We start from the raw sequence: 26,836 nt of genomic DNA on the forward strand, positions 1-26,836 counted from the left end.
TACTAAGATCCTACAACAAGTTTCACACTAAATGTGAGAATAATATTTCATTTGAAGTCCATTGGCAATATCAGTATTTTTTTATTTTTATATCTATAAATACTTAATGAGGAAGTGTGTTATAATGAATGCTAATTCTTTCTTTCTTAATAAGTTTACCCTCCAGGGTTGGTTTCTCCCTCGAACTCAGCGAGAGTTCCCACTTCTACTGCCTCAAGGGCAGTGTCCTGGAGTGCAGACATCGGGTTGGGGAATACAACTGGGGAGGAGGATCAGCACCTCGCCAATGCGGCCTCACCTGCTATGCTGAACAGGGGCTTTGTGGGGGAAATGGGAAGATTAGAAAGGATAGACAAGGAAGAGGGAAGGATGACCGTGGCCTTAAGTTAGGTACCATCCTGGCATTTGCCTGCAGGAGAAGTGGGATACCACGAAAAACCACTTTGAGGATGGCTGAGGTAGGAGAAACCAATCTCTACTCAGTTGACCTCCCAAGGCTGAGTGGACCCCGTTCCAGCCCTCGTACCACTTTTCAAATTTTGTGGCAGAGCCAGGAATCGAACCTGGGCCTCCGGGGGTGGCAGATAATCACGCTAACCACTACACCACAGAGGCAGACATGAACACTTATTACTGTTTATAATTTTTTTACAAATAATGTTAGGTATTCTTGAAACATACAAAAATGTACATTTGCAGTATTTGCAAAGTATGACCATGGAACATGCGATAAAATAAATAATTAATTAATTAAAACCATTCCTTAAAGGAAAATAACAGGTGGCACAGTAGACAGTTGAGAATAATAAATCAGACTTGAAATAGCACACTAGATGGAAAAGGTTTGCCATCCCTGGCCTAGGGTGTAGCACTTAGGCCTAATAGTTCCCACAGACTGACTTTTTTATTTGGCCCTGGAAATGTAATTGGCATCATGGCACAGGATATGGAGCTGAGTTGGACAAGGATGAGGTGATGGTCAGTGGCTAGGACACAGGCAACCAGTTAGCTACATTGTACTGTACATGTTCCAAGCTTTGTAAAATACTGGTAGGGCGAAGTATGCCCCATTGGAATGATAACAACATGCGATGACAGGTAGGTATGTAGCTCTGGAACTACCTTCCTTCGAGGCAATTCACAACACAAAGCTTATTTACTACTTCATGATGTATTCCAACGACGAGTATGTGGATATGTTACTCATCTATGGAGAAGCTAGACAGAATGAATACCAAGCACATCGCCTGTATCAAGAACACTATCCAGATAGACGACAATCGGGATACCATTTCAGAGTGTGGAAAGACATCTGTAGGCTTGGGAATGATACAGCCTGTTTGAGATCATCCCATGATGTCTGTTCACAAGGAAGAGGTTGTGTTGTACGCTATCTGGCATAACCAGACGTCCATTATACAGATATTGCATGCCCCGTGGTTTCACCCGTACCATCTGCACTTACACCAGGAGCTACATGGTCATGATTTCAAAGCCCAGGTGGCATTCGGTCAATGGACCATACAGCACATGGATTTCTCTCTGATTAGTATTAACTGAGGAGAGTTGCCCAGTTGTATATCCTCTTGAAACAATAACCACCACCACCACCACCACCACCACTGACGCTGCCTGTTTTAACAACCATCTCATTTATGGATGAAGCAGGTTCCACAACAATGGAACCATTAATCGCCATAATATGCACTACTAGAGTGTGGACAATCTCCATTCAGTACGACAAGCAGCTTCTCAGGTCCAGTGGGGCGTGAACGTATGGTACGGGTGATCACATCATTGGTCCCCATTTCTTTGAGGGCCATGCAATCTAATGGGAGAACACTATCTGGGGTTTCTCAACGATGAACCGCCACCGTTGTTGGAACACGTGCCACTCCTTGACTGCTGCAGTATGTAGTTTCAACATGATGAAGCTCCACCACACACAAAGGTGGTCATCCGGCCATCTCCATGTAACGTATCCCGATTAATGAATAGGAAGGGGAGGGCCAGTTCCCTGGCCCCCAGATCCTATGTTCCTTGATTCTTTCGTGTATGGTCATGTAAAACACCTGGTGCATGCACAGGAGCTGGCCAATCCTGGTCACCTTACAACATCGCACACAGTTCTGTGTCAACCACGAAGGTCATCAGTTCGAACAGGTGCAGCGTTAAACAACATAGGTAACTGAAATCCTGCACTTTTCTCCTAGCCTCTTCCAACCCAACTTCATACCATATGTCACAATACCAACTGCTCTTTACAGGGCCAAATAAACAAATCAGTGCGTGGAAACTATTAAAGTGTGCAACTTTGCCACATCTCAGGCAACTGGCGATTAAAAAAAAAAAATTAAAAAAAAATTTAAAAAAAAGAATACCTGAGTGGGTTTCAAGTTTCCATACCCTTGAGCACTGTTCAATATCATATCTCCGACCACGTCGTTGTTGTAAAATACGCGTTCCTCATATCTGTGCTCGTTTCATGGGATCATTAGCGGTAGCCAAAATGAATTAATAGTGGCACTCAAAATTACTGTTGTCTTCTAGCCCATAACTATACATCTCTTTACATTACCCCAGTTTAGGGAAAGGGATGGATGTATTTCAGAATTGTAATAAACACAGCAGGTTACATAAAACTAGATCGTAAGGGGTGGGTGGACCATCCAGTATATGACATCAGTTACAATTTGAAAGAAATTTAAAATGCACACTGAATATCATATGGCAATCAAAAACAAAACAAAAAATAATGAAACCAAACATAAAACACAAATGAGTATATTGGGAGAAATGATGAGTACCAGAAAAGAAGAATTATAAAAAAAAAAAAATTACAAATTGCAAAGGCAAGCTTTTAATTTCTTATTAAATTCATTATCCTATTCAGTAAATAACAGTATATTGACTTCTTTTGTTACAGTATTATGAAGCGTTGTCATTTTTACAAAAGGTGAAATTGACTGATGTAATGTTTCTGACCTTTGAACATGAAGTAATTGATGCTGACATGATCTTATTTGAGGAACATGGAATAAAATGTGGTTTAACAGGTCCAAAGAATCAATTCGTCATATTATGATCTTCTTTAACATTTGTATAGAAATTAAGGTCCATCTGATTTTCAATGAAGGAAATTAAAATATATTCCTCAATACCTGAGTTAATGTTTCAAAAGGACAAAGTATTTAAGGTTTTGTAGGAAAGATAGGAACTAATTGCTGCTTTGTATACGGGTTCCAAATAATTACAGAACATTCCAATATGCTCCTTACCCAGGTAACAAATAATTTATTCATTACAGAAGGATAGGTAAAAGATCTTGAATTTCTTCACAATTCCTAGCATTCAGTTTGCATTCTTTGTTATTTTATTCATATGATTGTTGAATGTTAACTTACTGTCAAAAATTATACCTAGATCCTTAAACGATAAAACTCTATCCTCTTTTGTGCCATGTATGAAAATTAAAACTTACAACCTGTTTTCCAGTCAGTGACCAGATCAGGGATAGTGTGTGACGAGGATAGGAATTGTGCCAGCTGCCGAAACCTGTCGCACTCCTCCGGGGCAATGATTAATGACTGACAGATGAAATGAAATGATAGTGGAGAGTGTTGCTAGAATGAAAGATGAAAGGGAAAACCGGAGTACCCAGAGAAAAACCTGTCCCGCCTCTGCTTTGTCCAGCAAAAATCTCACATGGACTGACCGGGATTTGAACCACAGAACCTAACGATGAGAGGCCGACGCGCTGTCGCCTGAGCCACGGAGCCTTTTTGTGCCGTGTATATGATGTCATGATCAAAGTCCTTTTGTAACTCATCCTAGTCTTTGTATTTGTAAAGTTTCAAATCATCTGCAAAATGTAAATAGACATGTGTGTCAAATATTATCTGGTAACTTATTAAACGGAAACAAATGGGAGGGTTGTGATATAAAATCATTAGATAACAGCTATAAACTTCATTGGAGTGGAAATAAGATGGCAACAAGGGGGATAGTCCTACACTAGGACACTGACTGTATTTCTTATGTCACCCATATTAATGAAAGAATAATGAAAGTAAAGGTTTCTTTAAATGACTAATACCTTACAATGGTTCAGGTCTACGCTTCCCAATGAGGATGTAATGAAGGAGAACAGATAATTTCCTTCAGCAGCTAGAAGACAACATCAATGGTTTGATGAATTGTACGTTTAATTTGGATTACAGATGCTCATTGGAATTATTCAGAAGCCTTCCATAAAATCATATTTTAATAAAAATTATATTGTTGACATGCCTACATTCTACAATATAATGACACAGGGCACGTTCAAACTGATTAATAGATTATTACATTTTGTTCGTAATGCACTACTTGAAGACTATGAAGGCAAAAATTTGGGTTATTTATGTGCAAATACTGTCGAGATATAAATGCTTATTTGCAGTACTGTAACATAGCTGCTGCTTGGACATTTAAATTAACGCCAGTAGGCTCGGGCAAGGGAAATTTAAATCCCTGCTTGAGAGGTTAGTCAACTGTATAGAATGCTTTTTCCAAATCCATATAAATCAACCCTTCAATTGTCTTTTTAGGGTATCATACAAATTTTGAATAGAGCTCTTAAGACTGGTGATAACTGATCTGTTGGGTAAAAAGTCGTGTTGAAATTCAGGTGACACAATTTGAATAGGATTTATATCCTACTGTATAATATATTATTTATTCTTTATTTTCCTCCAGATCTACAGTATTTACTACCTTAGTGATCTATTAATGAAGATAAATAACAGTGCCCAACCTAGGTAAGCTCTTTCAACTTAAACTCTCCTAAATAAAAACAATGGTGAAATAATAATAATAATAATAATAATAATAATAATACAACAAAACAATATAATAAATCAAATCAAATGGCCTATGGGCGACTCCTTTCCGGAGACCCGATAGCCATGGTAATAAGTGAACTGGATAAAATAACCGATAAGAAGGTAAAATAAAACAACGGCAAATCGGCACATGGAGGTTAAGGACCTCCATCCCTCTTCTGGCTGGACTCGCGAACCTAGCACATTCCAGAACTTATACCATCAATTCTTATTGACCTACTCAGGTTCGCTGATACAGCCATAACATTACACCACCTGCAGCGTTAGTGTGCCACAGTCTCCTCGTGTTGCAGTTTCTGCATGAACTACTTCCTTGTTCCTAGCCATCATTACCTCACTCCACTCATTTTTTGTAATTTACATACAATAAAGCAGCAATAATCATCTTACCATTCATACATATATCAACTATAATCACATAAGCCACTCAACACCTTAAATTATACCATCACGTTTTTCCATACCAAACTTTACCAACCATACCTCACTACCTCCCTTTTCATCCACACACATAATCATTCATCAATCAATCTTTACAACTCACTACATCAACCTCTTAATCATAATCACTCTTCAATCAAATTCCATAGTAATCACTCTTAGCAACCTTCATTCAGAATTACCACATACCAGTCATAATCACAGATTAATTTCCTCCCTCCAATCCAATTATATCCACCAACCACTTATCATAATATGCATACAATAAAGCAGCAATAATCATCTTACTATTCATACATATACCAACCATAATCACATATTCCGTACTTAATCTCATTTAAATTTCAAGCCAGTCTCCACTCATCGCTGGGCTCCGAAGATACTGGCAGGAAGTCAAAGCCGGAACAAAAACAAGACCTAGACACTAAAATGAAGTTGGTTGTTACCACGCAGTCCATAGAGGCTCAACTTGATGTATTAAAAAAAATTATTGCAACACGTCTTACCATACCCAAAATTTACCAACTATACTTCACTACCATACTTTTGGTCCCTATTTCAATCACACTTCTTATTATAAACATAATCACTCTTAGCATCCTTCTCTCAATTTTACCATAATACTCTTACCATTCAAACATATATCAACCAACCTTACATATTAATTTTGTCACTCGAATTCACTTACTATATACCATCAACTTGACCTCTTATTCATCGTCTCTCTAACCATCATTAACCACACATAATCTCAATACCCAACTCTTGAACATATTAGAACATAATCACTCCTCACAACCTTCACTCAAAAATTACCATCACCAACCATCGTACTTTCCTTTCATATCAATTAACAAACACTTACAACATTTCAGGCCACATTCACTTAAAATTACCATACCCATCTCTACATCATATACCATAACAAGTTCAATGTACACTAGAAATCCATTTAGCATACAGTTAACAAACACAATCACTCATCGCCACCACCACTCCCAACTCGTTTGCTTAACCTTAATCACATTACACCTTCCAATCTAATTACACATGACACCATTACATAACTTACTTGACTTTTTACTTCTCGTCACTATGCCTTCCTCACTTTTACCCTTCTTGCCCCATAGTTCCTTTAGACTCAAGCTGCTTCTTTTAATCATAGTTCCTCTTGCGTCTGCCTCCCCCCTCAAACCATTATTTTCACTATGCGTGTGACCACTTGGCTTTTCTTGTGCTCTTCCCTCCTCCAGCACTCCCCTGATTACTTCTACCATCGCGTCTATCAGCACTTCCCTGTATCTTTCTGCCACTGCCTCTATGGTGTTACTCTCCCCGACTCCTTCTATAACCTCTTCTATGATCTCACTGTTACTCGGTGCTCCTCTCTTTCTATTATGCATGACCTCGCCAGTCCTACTAATTTCATCCCGCTTTAGGCACTCCTCCAAGGCCTGAAGTTTCATCACTGTCCAATTTCGAGTCCATTTCCCATTGGTCACCACCAGTATCTGGCCCCTAATATGTGGCCTCAACCCTTGCAGTCTTGCCCTCACTAGATGTTTCTTTAGAATTTTGTAATTCTTATTTGCATTTCTTTCCATATCCCTCTTAATCCACATTTTTCATTCTGTAGATTCCCAGCATTTCTGGTCACTATGTTCGCCATCAATGTGGATAGCAGTGTCACTTTTATCGGTCTGTGTCCCCTCACCATAACTACTCTCTCAGCGTCATCTATATCAACCTCACTAAAGTTAATTTTCATTTTATTTTGAATGACATCTACACTTTATAAATAACGTCCACTTTTGCTTCTGTGTTCTCCTCCTGCACACCGTAAATAGGTGAATATGGATTTCTTCCTCCTTTCTTGACAGTTGGCTGCTAATTCTTTCTTAAACATCATCACCTTCTCTTCTATATTTTTTGTTTTCTCCCTTAGTAATACAATTTCTCTCTCACTGTCTTCCATTTTTGCTTTAGTTTCATGTGTTTTCCTGAATCCATAGCTTCGTCTTTTCGTGTTCCTTAACTTGCTCTTGTATCATCTGTTTTAACTGTTCAAACGGACAGTTTCCCCACTACCTCCTTAACCACTTTCTTTATAACTTCTATGTCCTCCCAGCTCATGTTTCCACTGCTCTGAAGGCCTGGATTTTCTTCCACACCCCCAATAACCAGCAGCACAGTGACCACTGCTGCCACCAACAGCATCTCACCCTTCAAACCCATCTCCAATTTACCTTCCTTATTATTGGTTGATTCCTTCTTTCCTGCTATCTTCCTATGATGACCCTATGTTGCTCTATGCTGATCATCTTCCACGTCACACTCCACGCGACCCGTCCGCTCCCCACTCTTGCTCCACTCACCCGGCACACTCAACACGGCACGTCCATTCCCGGCACTTGCTTAGGCTAGACTGACTGTATAATATATGTTCATATACACTACCTTATGGCGTTGATTATGCACATAGGTCGATAATTAGATATTGTTCCAAAACTGCCAGTTTTAAGAATGGGTGTAACTTGAGAAATTTTCCATTTTTCAGGAAAGGATGAAGAGTGAATGGAAGGATTAAAAATGAAAGTTAATTGACTAGCCTCTAATTCAACACAACCCCTAATTGTAGTACATGGTGGAATATCATCAAGACCACTTCTTCTTTTAGGCTTTATTTTACCATTAATAATCTTTTTTCATGCCTCGTCAACAGGTATATCACTAACACATAATATCTCAACAGAGGGAAATAAGGGAATTCCTTTCAAAACCAAATTATCTAATATGTAATTAAAACCTGATTTGACATAAACTGACCAAAAATGGAGAGAAAAACATTACCGTCCTAACAGCTTTCCCAATTTCACCCTTATAATCAAACATATTTTTGCCCAATTGTGATAATCACTTACATTAATGTGCCTCAAGAAAAAAAGAATTATTTTAAGATAACCTGTAATTTATTGATGCAAACTCCATACGCAGAATTTATTTTTACCATCAATTCAGATCTGAAATTAGTCATCATAATACCTAGAGAATTTTTTTTCTTTTTTCTTTTGGCACACTTCCTCTTCTTTTAGATTATATGAATGATACTGGAGGTAAAGGCAAACAGAGTCGTTTTCTGATACAAGAGCAAATTCCTCACGTCTCCACATCAACTACAAAATTGGCCAATACAAGATGCAGCGTCCTAGAATTGTAATTAATAATACTCTTGTAGGACGTTAGACCTAAATATGTTATCAATTGACCTATGAGGATGTTAGATGTAAATATGCTATCAACTGACCCAAACTTCTACCAGTAAAAGAATAACCAGTAGGCCTACCCTTTATTTCATGGAGACTGTAACTACCCATAATAATGTAGTTGGAAATCATAAGGTAGGTTTTATTATATAAATGATATGAGTAAAGTACTGGAATTGCAGATAAGACTTTTTGTGGATGATGTTATACCGCGCAGAGTAATAAATAAGTTACAGGATTGTGAGCAACTGCAAAAAGACCTTAACAAAGTTGTAAGATCAACAGCAGACAATGGTACGATGGTAAACAGGGTGAAAAGAAAGGTTGTAAGTTCTCTTAGTTTTAATTAATGTGTTGATGGGGTGAAAGTACCTCATGGGATGACACTGTAAATTCCTAGGTGTTAATATAAAGGAAGATCTTCAGGGGAGTAATTATATTATTAACAAGGTTGTAAATAAAGGTTACAGATATCTCCATACGGTTATGAGGATATTTAATCATTGTCATAAGAATATAAATGAGAAGGTCACTGGTAAGACCCTGATTAGATTATGGTTCTAGCATATGAGACCCCAACCACGATTACTTGATTCGAGAAAAGGAAAGAAAAGCAACACGATTTGTTTTGGGTAATGCCCAACAAACGAGCAGTGTTACAAAAATGTTACAAATTCTGTGCTTTTAAAAGTTGGAAAGATCATAATATGAAGATAAAGTTGGAATTCAAGAGGACAAATTGGGGCATATATATACAGGGTGAACAAAAAATGCCACACTTGGAGGTCGGCATGCAATTCCTCATCCCATTGCAAGACAAAAGTTTCTACAGCCAAATCGGATCTGGTGCTATTGGAAAACAAGTCGAAAACGAGAAGCTGGCAACAATGTCACATCCTGCAGTGCATCGGAATGTAATAGAGAAACGCGCATCATCCCGCTCTACCGTACCCAGCGTCGTAGCTCACTGAGTAGACGGCTAGGTTATCAAACCCACATGCACCATGGAGCTACGGCTCGAATCTACGTCAGGTCTTTTTTTCTTTTCTGTGTGTGACGTCAGGTCCCTAGTTTCCATTGTGTAACTGCGTTTGTAAGCATGACATCCTGTTGTCACATGACAATAGTCGAACACATGACAGTGTGATTCATTCAACTGCATGCATGAGTCGACTAACCACGCAGTGCACAACCATAACTGGTCCTGTCAAGTGCATGTAGGGCGGCTTCCTGATGGAGTACACAAACGGCGAATACGTCGATATGCTTTTAGTGTTGGGTGCATCCGATAACCAAGCTTCTGCTGCTGCTCAAAGCGCCATACCGATAACAATGTTTTTCGTCGCCTTGGACAACGCCTGCGGGAAACCGGTAATCTTCGTCCACAATTAGTGGACAGAGGTCGTCCAAGAACTAGACGTACTCCACAAACAGAGGATGACATTCTTGAAGCCGTTCACCAATCACCTCGGCGAAGTATTCGTGACATTGCAAGGCAGTTCCAGGTGTCTCAAACACTGGTTGCTGACATATTGCACGACAAAAAACTGCATCCACATCATTACACGTAACTCAACACCATAGTGGAGGTATACATTGGATAAAATTGGATTCATTAACTGAAAAAAAAAAAAAAAAAAACTGGCTCAAAAGGGATTAGAACATTGGCGCATCCGCACAACCGGCATTTATGGCATTACCTCGTCTCACTGAGCTAATAAGACAGCTCCAGCAGGGCGCCGAGTTCTTGAGACCTGTGCTTGGCCACGCTGCACGCTGTTTCAGTGTTGCCAGAGCCTCGTTTCTTAACTCACGTTTCTATTAAACCTACTGTGGGACTAGGTTTTGCAAGATAAACTTTTCTCGTGAATTTTGACGTGGACAGCATGCTGATATCCATGTGTGGCATTTTTTGTTCAACCTGTATTTATTTATAGAAAGAGGAGTTAGGAACTGGAATAATTTAACAAGAGAGATAGTTAATAAATTTCCGACTTCTTTGAAATAATTTAAGAAAAGATAATAATAATAATATTAAAGTTCTTGTTTTACGTCCCACTAACAATTTTGAGGGTTTTCGGAGACGCCGAGGTGCTGGAATTTTGTCCTGCAGGAGTTCTTCTACGTGCCAGTAAATCTACCGACATGAGGCGGACGTATTTGAACATCTTCAAATACCACTGGACTGAGTCAGGATCGAACCTGCCACAGGTCAGAAGGCCAGTGCCTCATTGGTCTGAGCCAATCAGCCTGGCAATTTGAGTAATCAAACAACCTTACTGATAAGAAATCTTCCACCTGAGCAACCCTAAATGTAGATCAGTGGTGATTGATGATGATGTCACTCCATCTTCCCTCTCACTCTTTCTTCACTCCCATTCTCCACCTGGGCTGCTGATGACCAATGGGTCTACCTTGCTGCCCATATAACAAATGCACTAAGAAAGTTGTGGATGACCACCTTTGTGCATCATAATGGCTCCAGAGGGACCCGAGGCCCCTCCACAACCCTGACTGTTACTGTTCACAACTGGTTAGATTCTGGTTTTCCAAAAAGCAGTGTTAGTGACAGCGTTAAATTGGAATTCGATTAGGCTGCATGTACAACCTTAGTGCTTATTATTACTGTCAGGGTCAAACCTATTGATAGAGGGTTAGTTTACCATTAGTGACAAAATTACCAAGAGAGACTGTTATATTACCGTTTGTAATATATTTACTTATGGTGACTGGATTTATCAGGAAGTACTGTTAGTATCAAGGCGAGGTCAGAGATTCATTAGGTCATGCAGCAACCTTACTACTTATTACTGTCAGCATCAAAGTTACTGACAGGGACAGTTAGGTTACTGTTTGCGACTGGTTGGGTCCTTATTTGCGACAAAAATCATCAATCACAGTATTGTGCTATTTATATTTTATCTTCATTCAGACAAGAGATTTCCTGCTACTAAGCTCACTGGAGTGGCTGGTTATCTGGGTAATATTGGCGTGTTTGCTAATAGTAATATATTTTATCACTTCAAGTCTCATGATTGACTACATTTTGTGACACTGATAGTTAATCTGGACCGTTGCTTTTTCCAACAGTATGTATGTAATGGGCATTTGTGGTAGAGCATGGAATTTTTGGTGCAATTTTTTATAGATTTTTGTAAATGTTACTTGTAATACTGTCTCTGTTGTATGCAAATGTTTTAATTTTCCTTTCTATCAATTTTGATCAAAAGTACGTATGACAGGTGGCAGACCTACAGCCAGCTTCAAGGGCAGAGATACATTCACCAATCTGAGAATCATTTTGTCACTACATGAATACATGTAATTAACACTTCATCAAATTTTAAAAGTTAATATACAGACAGAGCAACTCTCAGTTCAAAACTAACTTATTCACTTAGCCCATCCTCTTTTACCCGAAAGTGTGGAAGTTTTGTAGAAAGCTTTCAACCCAGTTCTGTCTCGAGCCTGACTCCTGAAAATGCATTGGTCTATGTCCCTTTCTCTCAGACTGCTTCTGATGTTATATTCCCAGGTCACTCATGGTCATCAGTGGAATCTTGCACCAAGAACTCTGGCTTCCCATACTCTGCATGGAAGTTAAGCTTCCTCCATCTTGATGACGTGCCCATACCACCAAAGCGGATTTCCTCAAATTTTTACCGTAATGAATGCACAATGAGCATAGTCCTGATTGTCCGGCTGCATATTTATCTCTCTTTGTCTTCCCCTCAATTTTTCAGAGATAGCACATTTCTGTGGCTTGCTGTTAGCTTTTTGCTGCGCATTTAAGCCCATGACTTGCAGCTATACAAGCGCCGGCACGTATGTTGATTTGTAAACAGCCAACTTTGTCTTCTTGCTGATTTCCTTCTTGCCTATGAAACCTCTGTGGATGGCATGGTAAAGCTGACCCATTGCAGCAATCCTACCATTTATCTCTCCTCTCTGATTGCAGCTCCCTGGTACTTGAAGTTCTGCACTTGTTCTATCTGCCTGCCGTTCAGAGTGATGGTATGTTGGACAGGCTTCCTTGATATCACTACTGACTTTGTCTTCTCTGTGCTAATGACCATCCTTCTATTTGTCATTTCCTGGTTCAAAATATTTTGTACTGGCGGCTGCCCAGTGACTTAGCGATTATGACATCATCATCAGCAAATGCAAGATTAAAAAACATGACAGGTCTCATCATGAGTGTGCATTTTACAATCTTTGATGACATCATCTGTATTAAATATCAACAAGAAGGAAGATAAAATGTCTCCTTACCACACACCTGATGCTGTGAGGTACTATTTAGACTCCTTGTTTCCATTTCTTACATAGTTTCTGCAGTTCTTATCAAAACTCTGGTTGTCTTGAATTAAGTTTCGGCTGACTTGCTTCTTCTCCGGTACTTTCCATATCTCACTCCACGTAACCTTATTGAAAGCCTTCTTCCAGATCGACGTAGCACACATGCACCTCAGAATCCTGATCAATAGTCTTCTGAGTGAGTGAGAAAATCAGATCTTGGGTTCTTCTTCCATCTGTCCATCAATTTCTCTTCCAAACCTCATCTCAATGATTCTTGAGTAGATTTATCATGGTACACTCAATAGGGAAATGCCTTGGTGGTTATGGCACTAAGTTAGCACCCTTCTTGAAGACTGGTAGAATGATTAAAAAACAGGTATTTTCTAATGCTTCCACACTAGTTGAACTACACTAAACAGATCTTCCCCAACTTCTTCCAGAATCTTTACTATTTCTGGTACGATTCCACCATGGCCAGCAGCTCCCCAGGTTCATCCTTTTATTAGCTGTTCTTAGTTCTTGACAGTTAATAAATTCTGCATCAATCAGTTGTATTTCTTCATATGGACCATCCTCTCTTCCTCTATCTTCTTCAAAAGTAAATTTCCTGAAACACATTGTTCAGCTTTCCATAATTTGTTCCTCATCAGTCAGGACATTCCCTTCTTTGGACTTAATCAATTTTAAAGGGCATTCTTTTTATGTCTAAAGATTCTTCAAAACATTATAGAACAGTGTTTGGTTTTAATAGTGTGACTTCTCCATGAATTTTCCAAACTCCACACAGAGGCTCTTCTTGGCTTCCTCCACTGCTCACTTGGTGATGATCCTCTGAGCCTTATATGCTTGATAGTCCTCAGATGTCCCTGCTCCCAGGTATTTCATCCATAGTGCCTTCTTCTTTCTAACCTCAGTTTTCACACAGTTGTTGTGCCATAATGTCTGTTTCTTTCTTTGTACAGATCTTGATGTTTTACTTGTTTCCTTTATTGCCTTCATCAGAATGGTCTTAAAAATTCACCCTTACTCCACCAGGCTTCAGAGTCCCCTAGCTAACTGCAATGCGGCAGGTTGCCTCCAACACCAGTTATGCCATACCTAAGCCTATCTTCTCCGCCATGGAGGACTTCACCAGAGCCCTGTTAGCCATCACTTTTTAGGGCTCTTGTAGGGCCTTCACAGCTAATGTGTCAGTTCCAGGGCACAAAAAATCCCACTATAGAGCAGCCCCTACAGGCAATTCCCTACTTCATGCCATTGCAAGTCTCCCAAGATGTGGACAAGAGGGTTGATCTTCTGGGAGACCTCAATACAAAACACCAGGGTAAACTGTGTCGATTTGCCTTCAATACATCGCACTGGCGTATCCAGGGTATGAGAAGGTGGAGATAAGATCCAAGGATTACCTTCCTAATGTTGATAAGACATGCCTTGTTATGGCCAGCAAATGAGCAACCAGCAGCAGACAACAAGCAGTGAGAAGAGTGCAAGCTTGGGGCTGCCGCTGTCCCCATTCTGCTTTCCAGGTAATCTATCTCACATAGGGAGTATCATCACTTGTTGGCAGACCTACCACCATTTTGTGCCATAGAATCCTTGGATGGAGGAATGGGGACAGCATAACATCAATGGTTTCAAAACATCAATTAACCGATAGAATACATGTTCTACAACTCCACAGAGCAAAAACTACTTGACCTACTCAACATAACCTTCCTAAACCAGCAAACTACTGATGATGACAGACAGGTTTAAGTATCTCAGCTCTATATTTGCTAGCGATGCCACAATCGACAATGATATGCACAACAATATTAACTAGATGAAATAGCTGCAGCAATAAACAGATGACCATAAAATATATAAAATATAAACAGAAAGTCTACAAAATGGTTCTCAGACCTACCCTCACCGGACGAGTTGGCTGTGCAGATAAGGGTATGCAGCTGTGAGCTTGCATCCGGGAGATAGTGGGTTTGAACCAAACTGCCGCCAGCCCTGAAGATGATTTTCCATGGTTTCCCATTTTCACACCAGGCAAATGCTGGGGCTATACCATAATTAAGGCCACAGCTGTTTCTTTCCAACTTCTAGGCCGTTCCTCTCCCACTGTCGCCATAAGACCTATCTGTGCAGGTGCAACGTAAAGCAAACAGAAAAGAAAAGACCTACCCTCGTGTCTGGTTCCAAAAGCTGGGGGGAAAAAACACAAACCACTAGAGGTAAGACACCTCCAGTAGAAACTCTTGCCATGACAGAATCGAGGAGAAGCTGAAGATGCCCAAGAGCAATGTGGTGACAAACAGTTAATACGAAACTGCTTTGTGGAAGACAGAAAACCCAGTGGGCCAGATATAAAAGCACGAGGCCAAAACAATGTGGTCAAGTTAATAATGAGTATGCCTCTTGGTACAACACTTCAAAATGTAGCAAGGATATTTATATCGCTCATATACGCCATAGACTGTTCCTCCAGGAAAGTTGAAATATAGGTTGTAAATCCAACATGACGGTGGCTCTGACCTCACAATGCACTGAACAGGCTTACCAATGTGAGTGTGTTAGAGAAAACTACGAAAGATGAATCACAAAGGTGAACAAGAGGTTAGAACTACAAACTGCCTTTTTTCTTGCCATGTGGACAGTATGTGCCGCGCCCATAGCAAAGAGCCTCTCAAAGGGAGTATGACCCCATTGAGGCCAATGTTTCATGACGGAAACTGGCCTGTGACAAACATGAACGATTGGTAAGAGCAACTAAATACATTTTTTCTCTTGCCGCGCAGATGTGTATTGCAGCTGTAGAAAAGAGCATCTTGAAGGAAGTGAAACCCCAAGGAAACCACTGTTTCCATGACAGAATAGCTTGAATATTTAGATGTGAATTAATGATGCAAGGGTACAACACACCGTATCTAGTTCAGAGGCCGCCCTTTTCTTCTGTTCATCGAGTGTGGTAAACCTGTGGCCACACATCATACGAGTTCTACTGGAGGCAATATGAACATTAGCTTCAGATCAGCTGATCAAAGCTAGCCAATATCTCTCTCTTTCCTAGCATTTATCCCAAAATATGGGGTCCGCTGTTTTGCTACATCTCCTCCATTTCGTCCCATTGCTGACATCTTCAGGTTTTAAACCAATATCGTGCATGTCGGCCTTGATATTGTCAGTCCACCGCTTTAAAGGCCTTCCATGTGCTCGTATTCCTCCCGGATCAACTTGGAGAGCTGTTTTAGCAACTGAGCCGTCCTGCCTCCTCATAACGTGACCGTACTAGCAAAGATGCGCTTCCCTCACTTTTTCGACAATTGGAGCGACGCCAAGCCTTTGTCGAACATCTTTATTTCTTATGGGGTCACACTGAGTCAGTCCAAGAGTCCATCAAAGCTTCTACATTTTCATTGTATGAAGAGTCTGCTCATGCTTTTTTGTCATTGGGCGACATTCTGCCCCGTAAATAGCCGCTGGGTGTACCACGGTCATGTAAATGTTTGCCTTTATATGGTGAGGCATCTTTTTACCCCAGAGGACTCTGGTGACTTTTCTCCACTTGAGCCGAGCTGCATTTACCCATGCTCGGGTATCAAAAGTGGCATCACAGTTCGAAGTGACAACTGACCCTAGGTATTTAAAATGCATGGTTTTTCTGCAAGTCTTGATTATTGATACTTATGGTCCCAATAATTTGGGGGCCACATTCTAGGAATTTGGTTTTCTGGGTGTTGAAGCGCAGACCATTCTCAGCTAATTTGTCACTCCAAGCTTGTGTCTGGCGTTGGATTCCAAAGGGTGTTTGCTGGGTAAGTACCACATCATCCGCATAAAGAAGGGTCCAGCGATCCGATGTCTGTATGTCAGCCGTTGCTGTATCCAAGCAGAGCAATGGCGATAGAGCTGAGCCCTGATGTACACCCATGGTGATATCAAAAAGCTAGCCCATATCAACAAAGAAAATGGTGGCATTCTGCAATTTGAAGATGTTTGGTTTATAACCTTTTATACAAGTAAGAATATTTAAAATAATGTTATTGTTTTTTCGTCCCATTAACTGCTAGTAAGAATAGTTTACAGAATGTGACGGTAGGTATGTGGCAGGATTGAGGATGGTTTTCTCCTCTCTGCTACTTTGAAATATGGTACCTGGTACCGTAAAGCATTATTTTTTTACGATTCTAACATCTGAACCGGATACCAAAGCGCAACCTACGCTCCAAAGCAACCATATGACACACAACGTAATATACAAAGGCTGTATAAAATAAGAGTTTTGTCTGTACATAGTTCAAAATTTGAAAAGAATGGTATTTCTGTATCGGTCATGTCCACAGTAACAAGGAAATGCACTTTTTACTTTTCTGTATTTCCTGTCCGTCTGTCACGCATCACGAGAAAACGGCTAAAGAGAATTTAATGAAAATTGGTATGTGAAGTTGGGAGATGAGTCACTACAAACTAGGCTTTAAATCATTTTATTCACGCTGACTGGAATAGTAGTTTAGGGGAAGACCTAAAATTTAATTCTCAAATAGGGCCTATTTATATTATTAGTGGTCCTATCGATAAATGCTACATAACTATATATACAATTAAATTTCCAATCATTTACATCACACATTGTTACCGTACCGGCTATGATAACACATATATTCATGAATTTGTATTTTTGTTGCTAAGTCATATCAATCAACAAATTAATCTAAAAAGCCACCTAATCGATACTTTATTTCTTTTGCCTTTGGCAAACTTAAAAATACATTAACAAACACAGTACATGTTTCGACCACTTAGTGGTCATCTTCAGCTGTATATAAAAAAATCTTAGATGATAACATTTAAAAGCAAGCACATTGGATCTTAAAACTATATCCCATGGGAATCCAAAAACTATTGTTCTAGATGCTTTAAATGAACTGGAAGATGGGGGGGGGGGGGGGGGGTTGGGGGTAAGGAGATTTATGTGAATGATACTTAAATTACCGGTACAGTATCGTTTACAATTGTGTTTAAGAAACTCAAATGATGAAAAACATATTTAAAATATTTAAAAGCGTCTATAGTAAAAAAGTGGACAGCTTGCAATACAAGTCATATCAACGCCGAGCCACGAGCAAATTGAGTTAATAGAATTTAATGAAAATCGGTGTATTTTATTCACCCTGGATGAAATCGTAATTTACGGGAAGGCACTTAAAATTTAATTTTTAAATACCTATTTTATTGGTTCTATCAAAAAGTACTACATAACAAAAGTTACAGAGAATACAATTTCGAATCATTTATGTTTTATTTACTTTTACTGTACCGACTATGATAAGAGTGGTATTTCAGAGTTGGAAGAAAACTAAATGTGAAGGACTAAAATATCGGAAGCGCGTAACATTGGTCAAAAATAACATTATATTGACCATTGTTTGTTGTGATGTTCTTTGTCTCTTATGTTGCCGCTCAACTCCGATAGATGGGATTACTGCTGCGTAGCGAATATAACAGCCTGACTGAATATTGGTGGGAAATACCTGGGGAGTTAGAAAACTTTCTTCTTTAGCATGCCATTCCTCTGATTCATACATTTTCTGATACTGCTGGTACCTAACACACTGGTTCATCATAGTATTCCAGCTATTCGATCCCTACTCTGATGCGCTGTTTTGAATGAGCAGTGTGCACACTTAAGGCAGAGGCTCACTTAATAGGAGTAGTATGACCTTGCCTAGAATTACAATTTAGGACTATTCCAAATTATAGCACCACAATTCACTAAATAACTCAAAATTTAACGCTGAAACGAGCCGTTTCTTAAAAAAACTTCTTCCTCTTCACTTTTATAAATTCTACATTCATTTTATTCCAAATTAGCACTGAAGAGGGGGTTTTTCCTCTGGCTTGGAGGAAAAATGTAGGCCTACCTCTAAGTCAGATAGATTTTTCCGCCACCAGTGTAGTGAATTGAGATTTCCCGACTCATCGGGTACTCCTAGGAAACAGATTAGTAAAAGGGCATAGTTTTTGCCCTGGGACTATCCACTATTCGACCCCGCCCCCACCCCAAAAAAGAAGACTAAGAGTATCCACGGATTATGGCTGTCTGCGGCTTGGTCATTCCAGCTCTGGAACTTTGGACTATTAGATCGGCAGCATAGTACTGTTCGTTGAAAGTGAGAAAATGTGTGCTTTTTCATTTGATTATTTCATATGAAAGCATTGCTTTTAATCGCGCCATTCCTACTGACGTCATTGTAATGACCTAAGTTCATTTCAGTAGGGAAAACCACTAAGACAGTCTGCCATTAAAATGAAATTCCCCAATCTGATTGTGACTGATGGTAGGCAAGTGGGCCTACCATTACAATGAAAATTCACTAACCCAGTTTTCATACTTACAAGAAATGACGTTTGGTGATTTCCCCGTCGCGTATCTAGAGTAACGTTTAGAGCTATGCAATTTAACAGTCTTGCTCACAAGGTGTACACTACCTAAACTAGAATTCTGTATACAATGTAGATTTCCGTAGCGAGGCACGGGTACATCGGTTACTTCAGTAACATATTCCGCAAACACAACTTCTTTCATTCAATTTGGATCAGTGTGGCTCGAAAAAAAAAAATTGAAAAATGTTGGGTATTTTTGCTATTCTTCCCGCTAAAACAAACAACAAAGAAATCATGCCAGAAAACAACACAATCACTTACTTCTTGTTTAAGTCTCTTTCTTTCATCTTTCAGTTGCTGTTTCAGTTCCTCGTGAGCCTTCTTCTTCCGTTGCAGTTTCCTCTTATGAAAGCCACTTAGGAATTCTCTGAAAATGTAGTTGTAACTACTGTATATACCAATTATATATCGACAGAGAAAACTTTTCAGGAGGACAAGAAAACAAACCTAAATCTAAAATACAATTTATATAACAACCTCCTAGCCTGAGGATCAAACACAATGGCGAACTTTTTTCTAGCTTTTTTCTGTCTGGATCGACTACCCGCTCGATGCTCTGCAGAAACGATCTCCATTTTATTACAAGAAAACGGTGTTAATGTTACGACTTGTCAAATCCTCTAGGTTATGTCACAAAATGAACACATGTACCAACACAAGGATCATATAAGAGACCAACATGTACGGATGAACCTATAAACAACATTCTTCTTCTTCTTCTACAACTATTACTTGAAAGGTAATGGGCACATACTTCTAACCAGTTCTAAAAATAACATTAAGGAAACGCCCATGATGCAAATATAATGGTGTGTCACTGCGCATCCAGTCTACCGCAGTGACGACACCCTGGTAGCAAAGCAAGGAAGGCGGTAACATCAAATACAGTAGAGACAATACGCAACTCTTACGGATTTAGCCTTATTAAAATGGGAGACAATTCGACAGGGGCGCTCCTAGTGACTTGACCTGACAAGTCGTGCGAAATTCAAATATCAATGGAAATGCATGTACGAAAATGGATAAATAAATTACGTCTAGAAAGAAAATATTATTGTGATATTAACTTCGAACTTGCTAAAGCAATTCTGGATAAATGAATGAAGAACTATTTAAAAGGTTATTATTTAAAGACTGAAATTAGACATATAAACAAGATGTGATATGGACTGCTGTGAAATGGTTTGATCTTTCATTTATGCATTACTTTTTTTGCTTAAGCATTCCTCCCTGAACTTTTACGGTTAGATGTGTCTTTTTCTCATTTAAAAAACATTGTATCATCACGTTAAGACTCTTGTCAATAAAAATATCGACACATTCCTTACACACATGATGCAATGAATTAACATTTAAAAGATGGACAATTTTCCTCTTAACATGAAGCCTACTAACAGAAAGAAAATATATAAAATCCCGGCTTTAATCTGAGAAGAGGGATAAAAGAAGGAAAGGTATGAAAATGTTGTCGATAGTGATGCTTTGAGGAATATTTACGTACAATTAGAGTAAAAATGTATCGTACCCTGGGCTGTATAGTCAAGGATTTCTAAAGTCGCTGGCCTGGAAATGATCTGAACAGATCTTATAATTCTTATATAAGCGTAACGTCCCTTCTTTCTTGTACACCTTATCCAAATCACGTCTGTGTCATTTCAAAACCCACAGATCACACCTACAACAACACATCGGTATTGAAGGTTAACTGCTGCACTATAGAATAAAATATGCGTATTATATTTTATGCAAGTTCAAATATGGGTCGAGCAGGTCAGAAGATTATGAAGTAGTATAAAAATCTCTTCGTCAATGGAAGAATATATATGCAAACACAATATTACTTACATTTTTTTGTCACGAGGTGAACGGAAGAAAGACCGCGCATTCTTCTCTACTTCATAGTTACTACAGTCAAACACAGCGTATACATTTCCCCTCATGTTGAGAGGAGATATCAAGGAATAACATACGCTACCATTTAATTATGTCAACTCCATGAAAACGCATAAATAACACCAAAAACTTCACACACAAATACACGTGCTCTTATGACAGAATTAGTAGTTCTCAGGTCTACCCGCTAGATAAAGCTCTAATAGCTGTCCCTCGATATCTCGCTGAGTGTCGCGTATGGTCTCTACTGCATTTTGTACCATTTCTCGCTCTGTGAAGAAAGCGCGTCGTTCAAAATGTATTCGTTTGCAATTGAGAGACCACCAATATGTCAATACAGTCAGTTTACTATTATGCATTCATATTTTAAGTATTTTACTCTTACAATCATGTAATTAATGCCTTACACATAAACATTATAGCTCTAGCAGTTTATAATGTTTGACATTTTTGGACGTTTCTCTCAGAGTATATTATCTATTTTTCTTCCTGTTTAACAGTTTTAAGCGAATACAAGATCTTGTGTGCGCTAAAGTTAAAATCACTTCTCAAGGAATTTTCACAGTTGGCGGTAATTGCTTCATGGTTCTCTCTATTAGTTTCTGAAAATATGTAGGAATCCCCGCAAAGATAGTTACGGTGAAGGTCATTACATTCTTTCTCCAGTGTATTTGTAACTTTCAGTAACTCGTAACTAGAACTCATTAAATTTCCTCTTGAGACACACTGGAACCAGTTTGTTTGTTTGTTTATGGCTGCCGAACAGTTGCACTAAAATAGAAATATTGTTTCGAAAATTGTGAGCGATATAGCAGGCAATGTATTTCAAGCTTTCCTGATTAAGTGTTTCTTTTGATACCATAACTTCCAAAGTTTCGAGCATATGTATGCGCCCTGGAGTCATCCACACTTCAACTAAGCCTCTAACTATGACAATTTGACAAGTCTTGTGTGGTCGTAGTCTGTTGCAGTTTCTTATCGATGCAAATTTCATTCGATATATACATTTCATCAAATACCAGAACAGTTAAACGCCCTTGATGGCTAAATTCACGGGCCTTGGTCTCCATTAAAACAAATCGCGTAGGATACCCTGTTCTACATTGATACATGCTGCCATGAACTCAATATTGAAGGAGTCAGAAACGGGTAATGGTGGCTCTTAGGTAACGGTATACCTTTGGACTGACACATCGCAATGATTTAGCTGCTGATATATCGTCTGAAGTCCGGCTCCATGGCTAAATGGTTAGCGTGCTGGCCTTCGGTCACAGAGTTCCGGGTTCGATTCTCGGCAGGGTCGGGAATTTAACCATCATTGGTTAATTTCGTTGGCACGGGGGCTGGTTGTGTATGTCGTATTCATCATCATTTCAATCTCATCACGAAGCGCAGGTCTCCTACGGGCATCGAATCAAAAGACCTGAACCTGACAAGCCGAACATTTCCTCTGACGCTCCCGGCAATAAAAGCCATACGCCATTTAATTTCATTTATCGTCTGAAGTCCAACTCTTTTATTTTTGATTTTATTTTTACGGTTCATTAAACTTTTACCTGCCCTGGAGAAAAAGTATGTCCGAACATTGAAATAATTCTCTCAGAAAAGTCATTTGCCTTTTGTAGTTGTTGTAGTAATTCCAATTCATTCTTCAACAGCTGTTCATATTTTTAATTAAGTCACTATTTTCTCTCTCCAACAGCAGGGTCTTTCTTCTAAAATAATCCAACTCGTTAGTTCTTTCAGGTGAAAAAATTGGAATGTTATATAACATACATGTATTTGTTGTGTTTCTTCACTCAGCAGCGGGAGATCTTAGCAGCTCAGCTAGATCCTTCTGTCTATTTCTCTGTTTTTTTCCTCCCAACACTTCTGACACTATTAGGAGTTAATATATTTCCACCTAGAGGTATATACTCATGCATCCGATTGTAATAGCTGGCTGTTTTTATTCCGATAACTTAGAAGATGTTGTCTTAAAAGGATTTCAAAGCACGTCATGGCGAAATTGTGCGAGCAAAGTCCACCTGAAATAATAACAAATTTTGTATTAACTTGCACCCGCTGTCGTGCGGTCAGTGCAATGTCCTCCCGGTAACTCGGTTTCTTCTCAGGGTATTCTGTCTATCGCTCATAAAATCTGAGATTTTATGTGTGTTTGTTTTTTACGTGGTTTCGGAAGAGACTCGAACCGCTGAGACACGTATCATGGGGAAACCTAACCGCTCGAGTATGGACCAATGGCCGAAAACCTCAAAAAGAATCCCTTTCTTTCGTCAAATTTATCAGTTACTTATATCTAGTAAGCTTACTAGGTAACTTACAAACTAGGTGTTACCAAAAAGAATTCATAACACAGACACATCCTAAAAGAATAATATAACAAAATTTATTGGAATAAATAATGGTCAATGAAAGTTAATGTGAATCTTAATATCATTTATGTATAATGGGTAAGAGTCAGCGCTGGCTCAAATAAAAGTAAAATAATTATGATTTTTTTAATTATTTACACTCATTCTCATTCAATGTTCAAATTCATATCGGTTATTTACTTCTATATTCGTAACCATGTTCCGAAGTGATTTTAATTTATCCTAATTATGTTTGACAGATCACTGAGCAATCACGGTCTCCGTATAAATATTTGATGTGAATACAGTCACGATAATTATATTAATTATTCTCACCACATTTAAGTCAATTCACTGTAATATAAACAGATGGTTTGCTAAATTGAAGCGTAATAGAAATTAAATGGGATAAAGTCAGATTGCGAATATCAACCTGATCATGTCTTTGCTTATATGTCTCCCAATTGAACTCTTGCGTGAGTATGAAATCGTAAAACTACTCTCCGAAATTTCTATTCATAAATATGAACTCTGATTATTTGGTCGTTCATCTTGAATACGCATAAATAACAACTCACGCGCCAAGACAATACCTCCCTAGAGCCTACGACATATGGTTCCTAACTAACCATTTTCCTATTCATTATGTTATTTAAACACTTCAACTCAAATGATCTCTGCATTAAAAAGAAAATAAACATATATCTAACTGTTTAGGTAATTTCCGATCCACACACTCCTCAACCAACGGCTCAATGTGCTTTAGCTATCTCATATTACTCAATATCTCTCATGTGTACAAGCTACTCAACTCATATGGTCAGTACAGAATGAAATTAATACGCATTATATTGAAATGTGTCACCGCACCAAAGAATATCACATGTGTACTTAGTCATGAGCCTAGTTAAACCGTATGTTAAAGAATTCTCTCGTATTCGCTACATATCATTTACCAATGTCAGATAAAAACTGACACGATGTCGATCTTACCTTAAAATGTGTCATGTGCGCGATGTGCACTCATTTGACATACTCTTCCATGTGACACAGAACTCACCTCATGCAAATCTAACGCAACGTTTCCTCGGCAAATAGCAATTCTTTCTCATACCGCAGCACATAAACAAACATCTGCATTTCAAATATTCCTTAATATACTCCGAGAAATAACCATATTTTAATACCATTCCAATATATATTATCACACCACTGGCACACTTATTACCGTACGCATATCGCCGATTACTCTTAAAACTATGTGCCAAACATTTTAGAATTGCCATATTATAAACGCATTTTTATAACCTCTCATCTTTTAAAAGCAATTGGAGTTCAATGCCCTCTTTCTATAAAGAATGGAATACGTAACTTAACTATATTCATCTCTGTTGCGCAGGTAAAATCGTGACGTAATCATTGTACAATTAATACGAGATTAATCGAAGTTTCACTAGTTGTATAGACTCATTGCTATTAGATCTTCACAAGTAACACTTCTTTCATTTACACATGCTAGTTTCTACTGTATGTATGCAAGTGCGGTAGCATGTATATGATATATTACAACTCTAATTCTGCACTGCCATCTTATCTTATAGCCTTAAATATCTCACACTTCACTTTATGATTCACACACGTTCTTAATTAATTCATAACTATCACCAATTAATCAGCACATGCCGAAGTTAGAGTGAGGGTGTAGATTGTAAGAAACTACTCTACTAGAAAATGTAAAGACTTAGCTCGTTAGATGTTATGTTTGGTCTGGTTGTCGCTCCATTCCTTGGTTGTGGTTCGACTCTCTGTTAGGATCTGGATCTCATGTTGGACATCGTCTTCCCGGTCATCGGCTGGTCATCAGATTGGCCGCTGCCTACCCTCCACAGCTGGCCATCTGGTTTGCCGGTCCATTCCTCCACAGCTGGTCATCTGGTTTGTCGGTCCATCTCTCCTCGGCTGGACATCTGGTTTGCCGGTCCATTCCTCCACAGCTGGTCATCTGGTTTGCCGGTCCATTCCTCCACAGCTGGTCATCTGGTTTGCCGGTGCCTATCTCCAGTTCAGTCCATCATGTAGATTTAGCAAGCAGTCATCATTCCAAATCTGCAGACAATATAGAAAATTCCTTCTGCGGAGACATCAGTCATAATATATTCCATTGTTTTATTGCTTCTTCTTAACGACGAAAGTTTCTTTAATTGGAAATAAATTCTCCGTATATGTGTATTAATTTATAACAACAGGGGTGATTTTCTTCCCGTACGAAATTATCTGTCCACTAATATAGTGAATCCTTCTTCGCCAATCGCAGAATGATTGCTCACCGGATCCAAGTTAGTTATATCTCTCCGTAATTTTTTTTATATCTCGTCTCTTTTATAATATACGCCGGTGAATTATTTTGTCTGATTTGAATGTCAATTATAAAATATTCAATATCTTCTTCAAAGGTTTAGGATAATCTTCAGATGTAAGCTTTGCTTGTTCTTGCGTCCTTCCTCTGCCGTTGAATTTTTTAGAGTGTGTAGTTTTTTAAAACAATTACTCCGCTGCTGTATTTTTTATAAAACAATCCAATTGAGCCTCTACTGTCCTGTAGTGTCTTCCAACTTGGTCTGTTCCGTGACGTGCATAGTCTTCTATATACCGTATTAATGAGAAGTTCATTGCTTTCAATAGATCGCATGGGCCATACCTTCCTACGCCGCCATTTTGTAAATGGTCTACGAGATGCGAACGGGCACAAACTTAACACAGCCTCTATTGAATAAAGACAATAACAATTTATCATATATTATAAAGACGTAAACAGTTTTACATTAAATTTATCATAGCGCCGACAAGCGTTTTCCCACAGCCTGGCAAAGTGTTCATTATTCGGGGATGAAAATTATTGTATGTATGATCCTTTGGTTTTCCTGCAGTAGCTTAAACAGCCTGCTACTGCATAACCCGCCATTTTCGAAAGTGTGATCCGAGCAGATTAATGAGAAGAATAACAAAGCTTCAAATTATATACGGCACGTATTTCAATACATAACACATGTTTATCACACTAAAATACAACTGTAGCAATGTAACCGTGGAGCCAGTTTCTCGCAGTGCTCCCCGCGTGACGTCACTTGCACAGAAGCAACGCGTATTTGTCTCTCTTACTGACACACCTTTATACTCACATCACGGAAACACCCACTAGTAGAAATTGTCATAACAGGAAACTTCGATTCGTTAATCAAAACCAACAACAAGAAGCTGCCGCTACGGAAAA

At 38.9% G+C, this 26,836-nt stretch overlaps 1 protein-coding gene across 1 annotated transcript in view; it reads right to left on the bottom strand.

The window, feature by feature from the left end:
- Positions 1-19,968, bottom strand: part of vito (nucleolar protein viriato) — a 42,129-nt gene extending 22,161 nt beyond the window's left edge. Inside the window, exons 1-2 of the mRNA XM_067150028.2 lie at positions 19,796-19,968; positions 19,580-19,685 (exon numbers count right to left, since the gene is read on the bottom strand). Of these exons, the coding sequence (XP_067006129.1) occupies positions 19,580-19,685; positions 19,796-19,893 (204 nt within the window). The 5' untranslated portion in view covers positions 19,894-19,968. The remainder of the gene's footprint in view (positions 1-19,579; positions 19,686-19,795) is intronic.
- Positions 19,969-26,836: the final 6,868 nt, after the last annotated feature.

This window comes from Anabrus simplex, chromosome 6, assembly GCF_040414725.1.
Source record: "Anabrus simplex isolate iqAnaSimp1 chromosome 6, ASM4041472v1, whole genome shotgun sequence".
Lineage (NCBI taxonomy): Eukaryota > Metazoa > Arthropoda > Insecta > Orthoptera > Tettigoniidae > Anabrus > Anabrus simplex.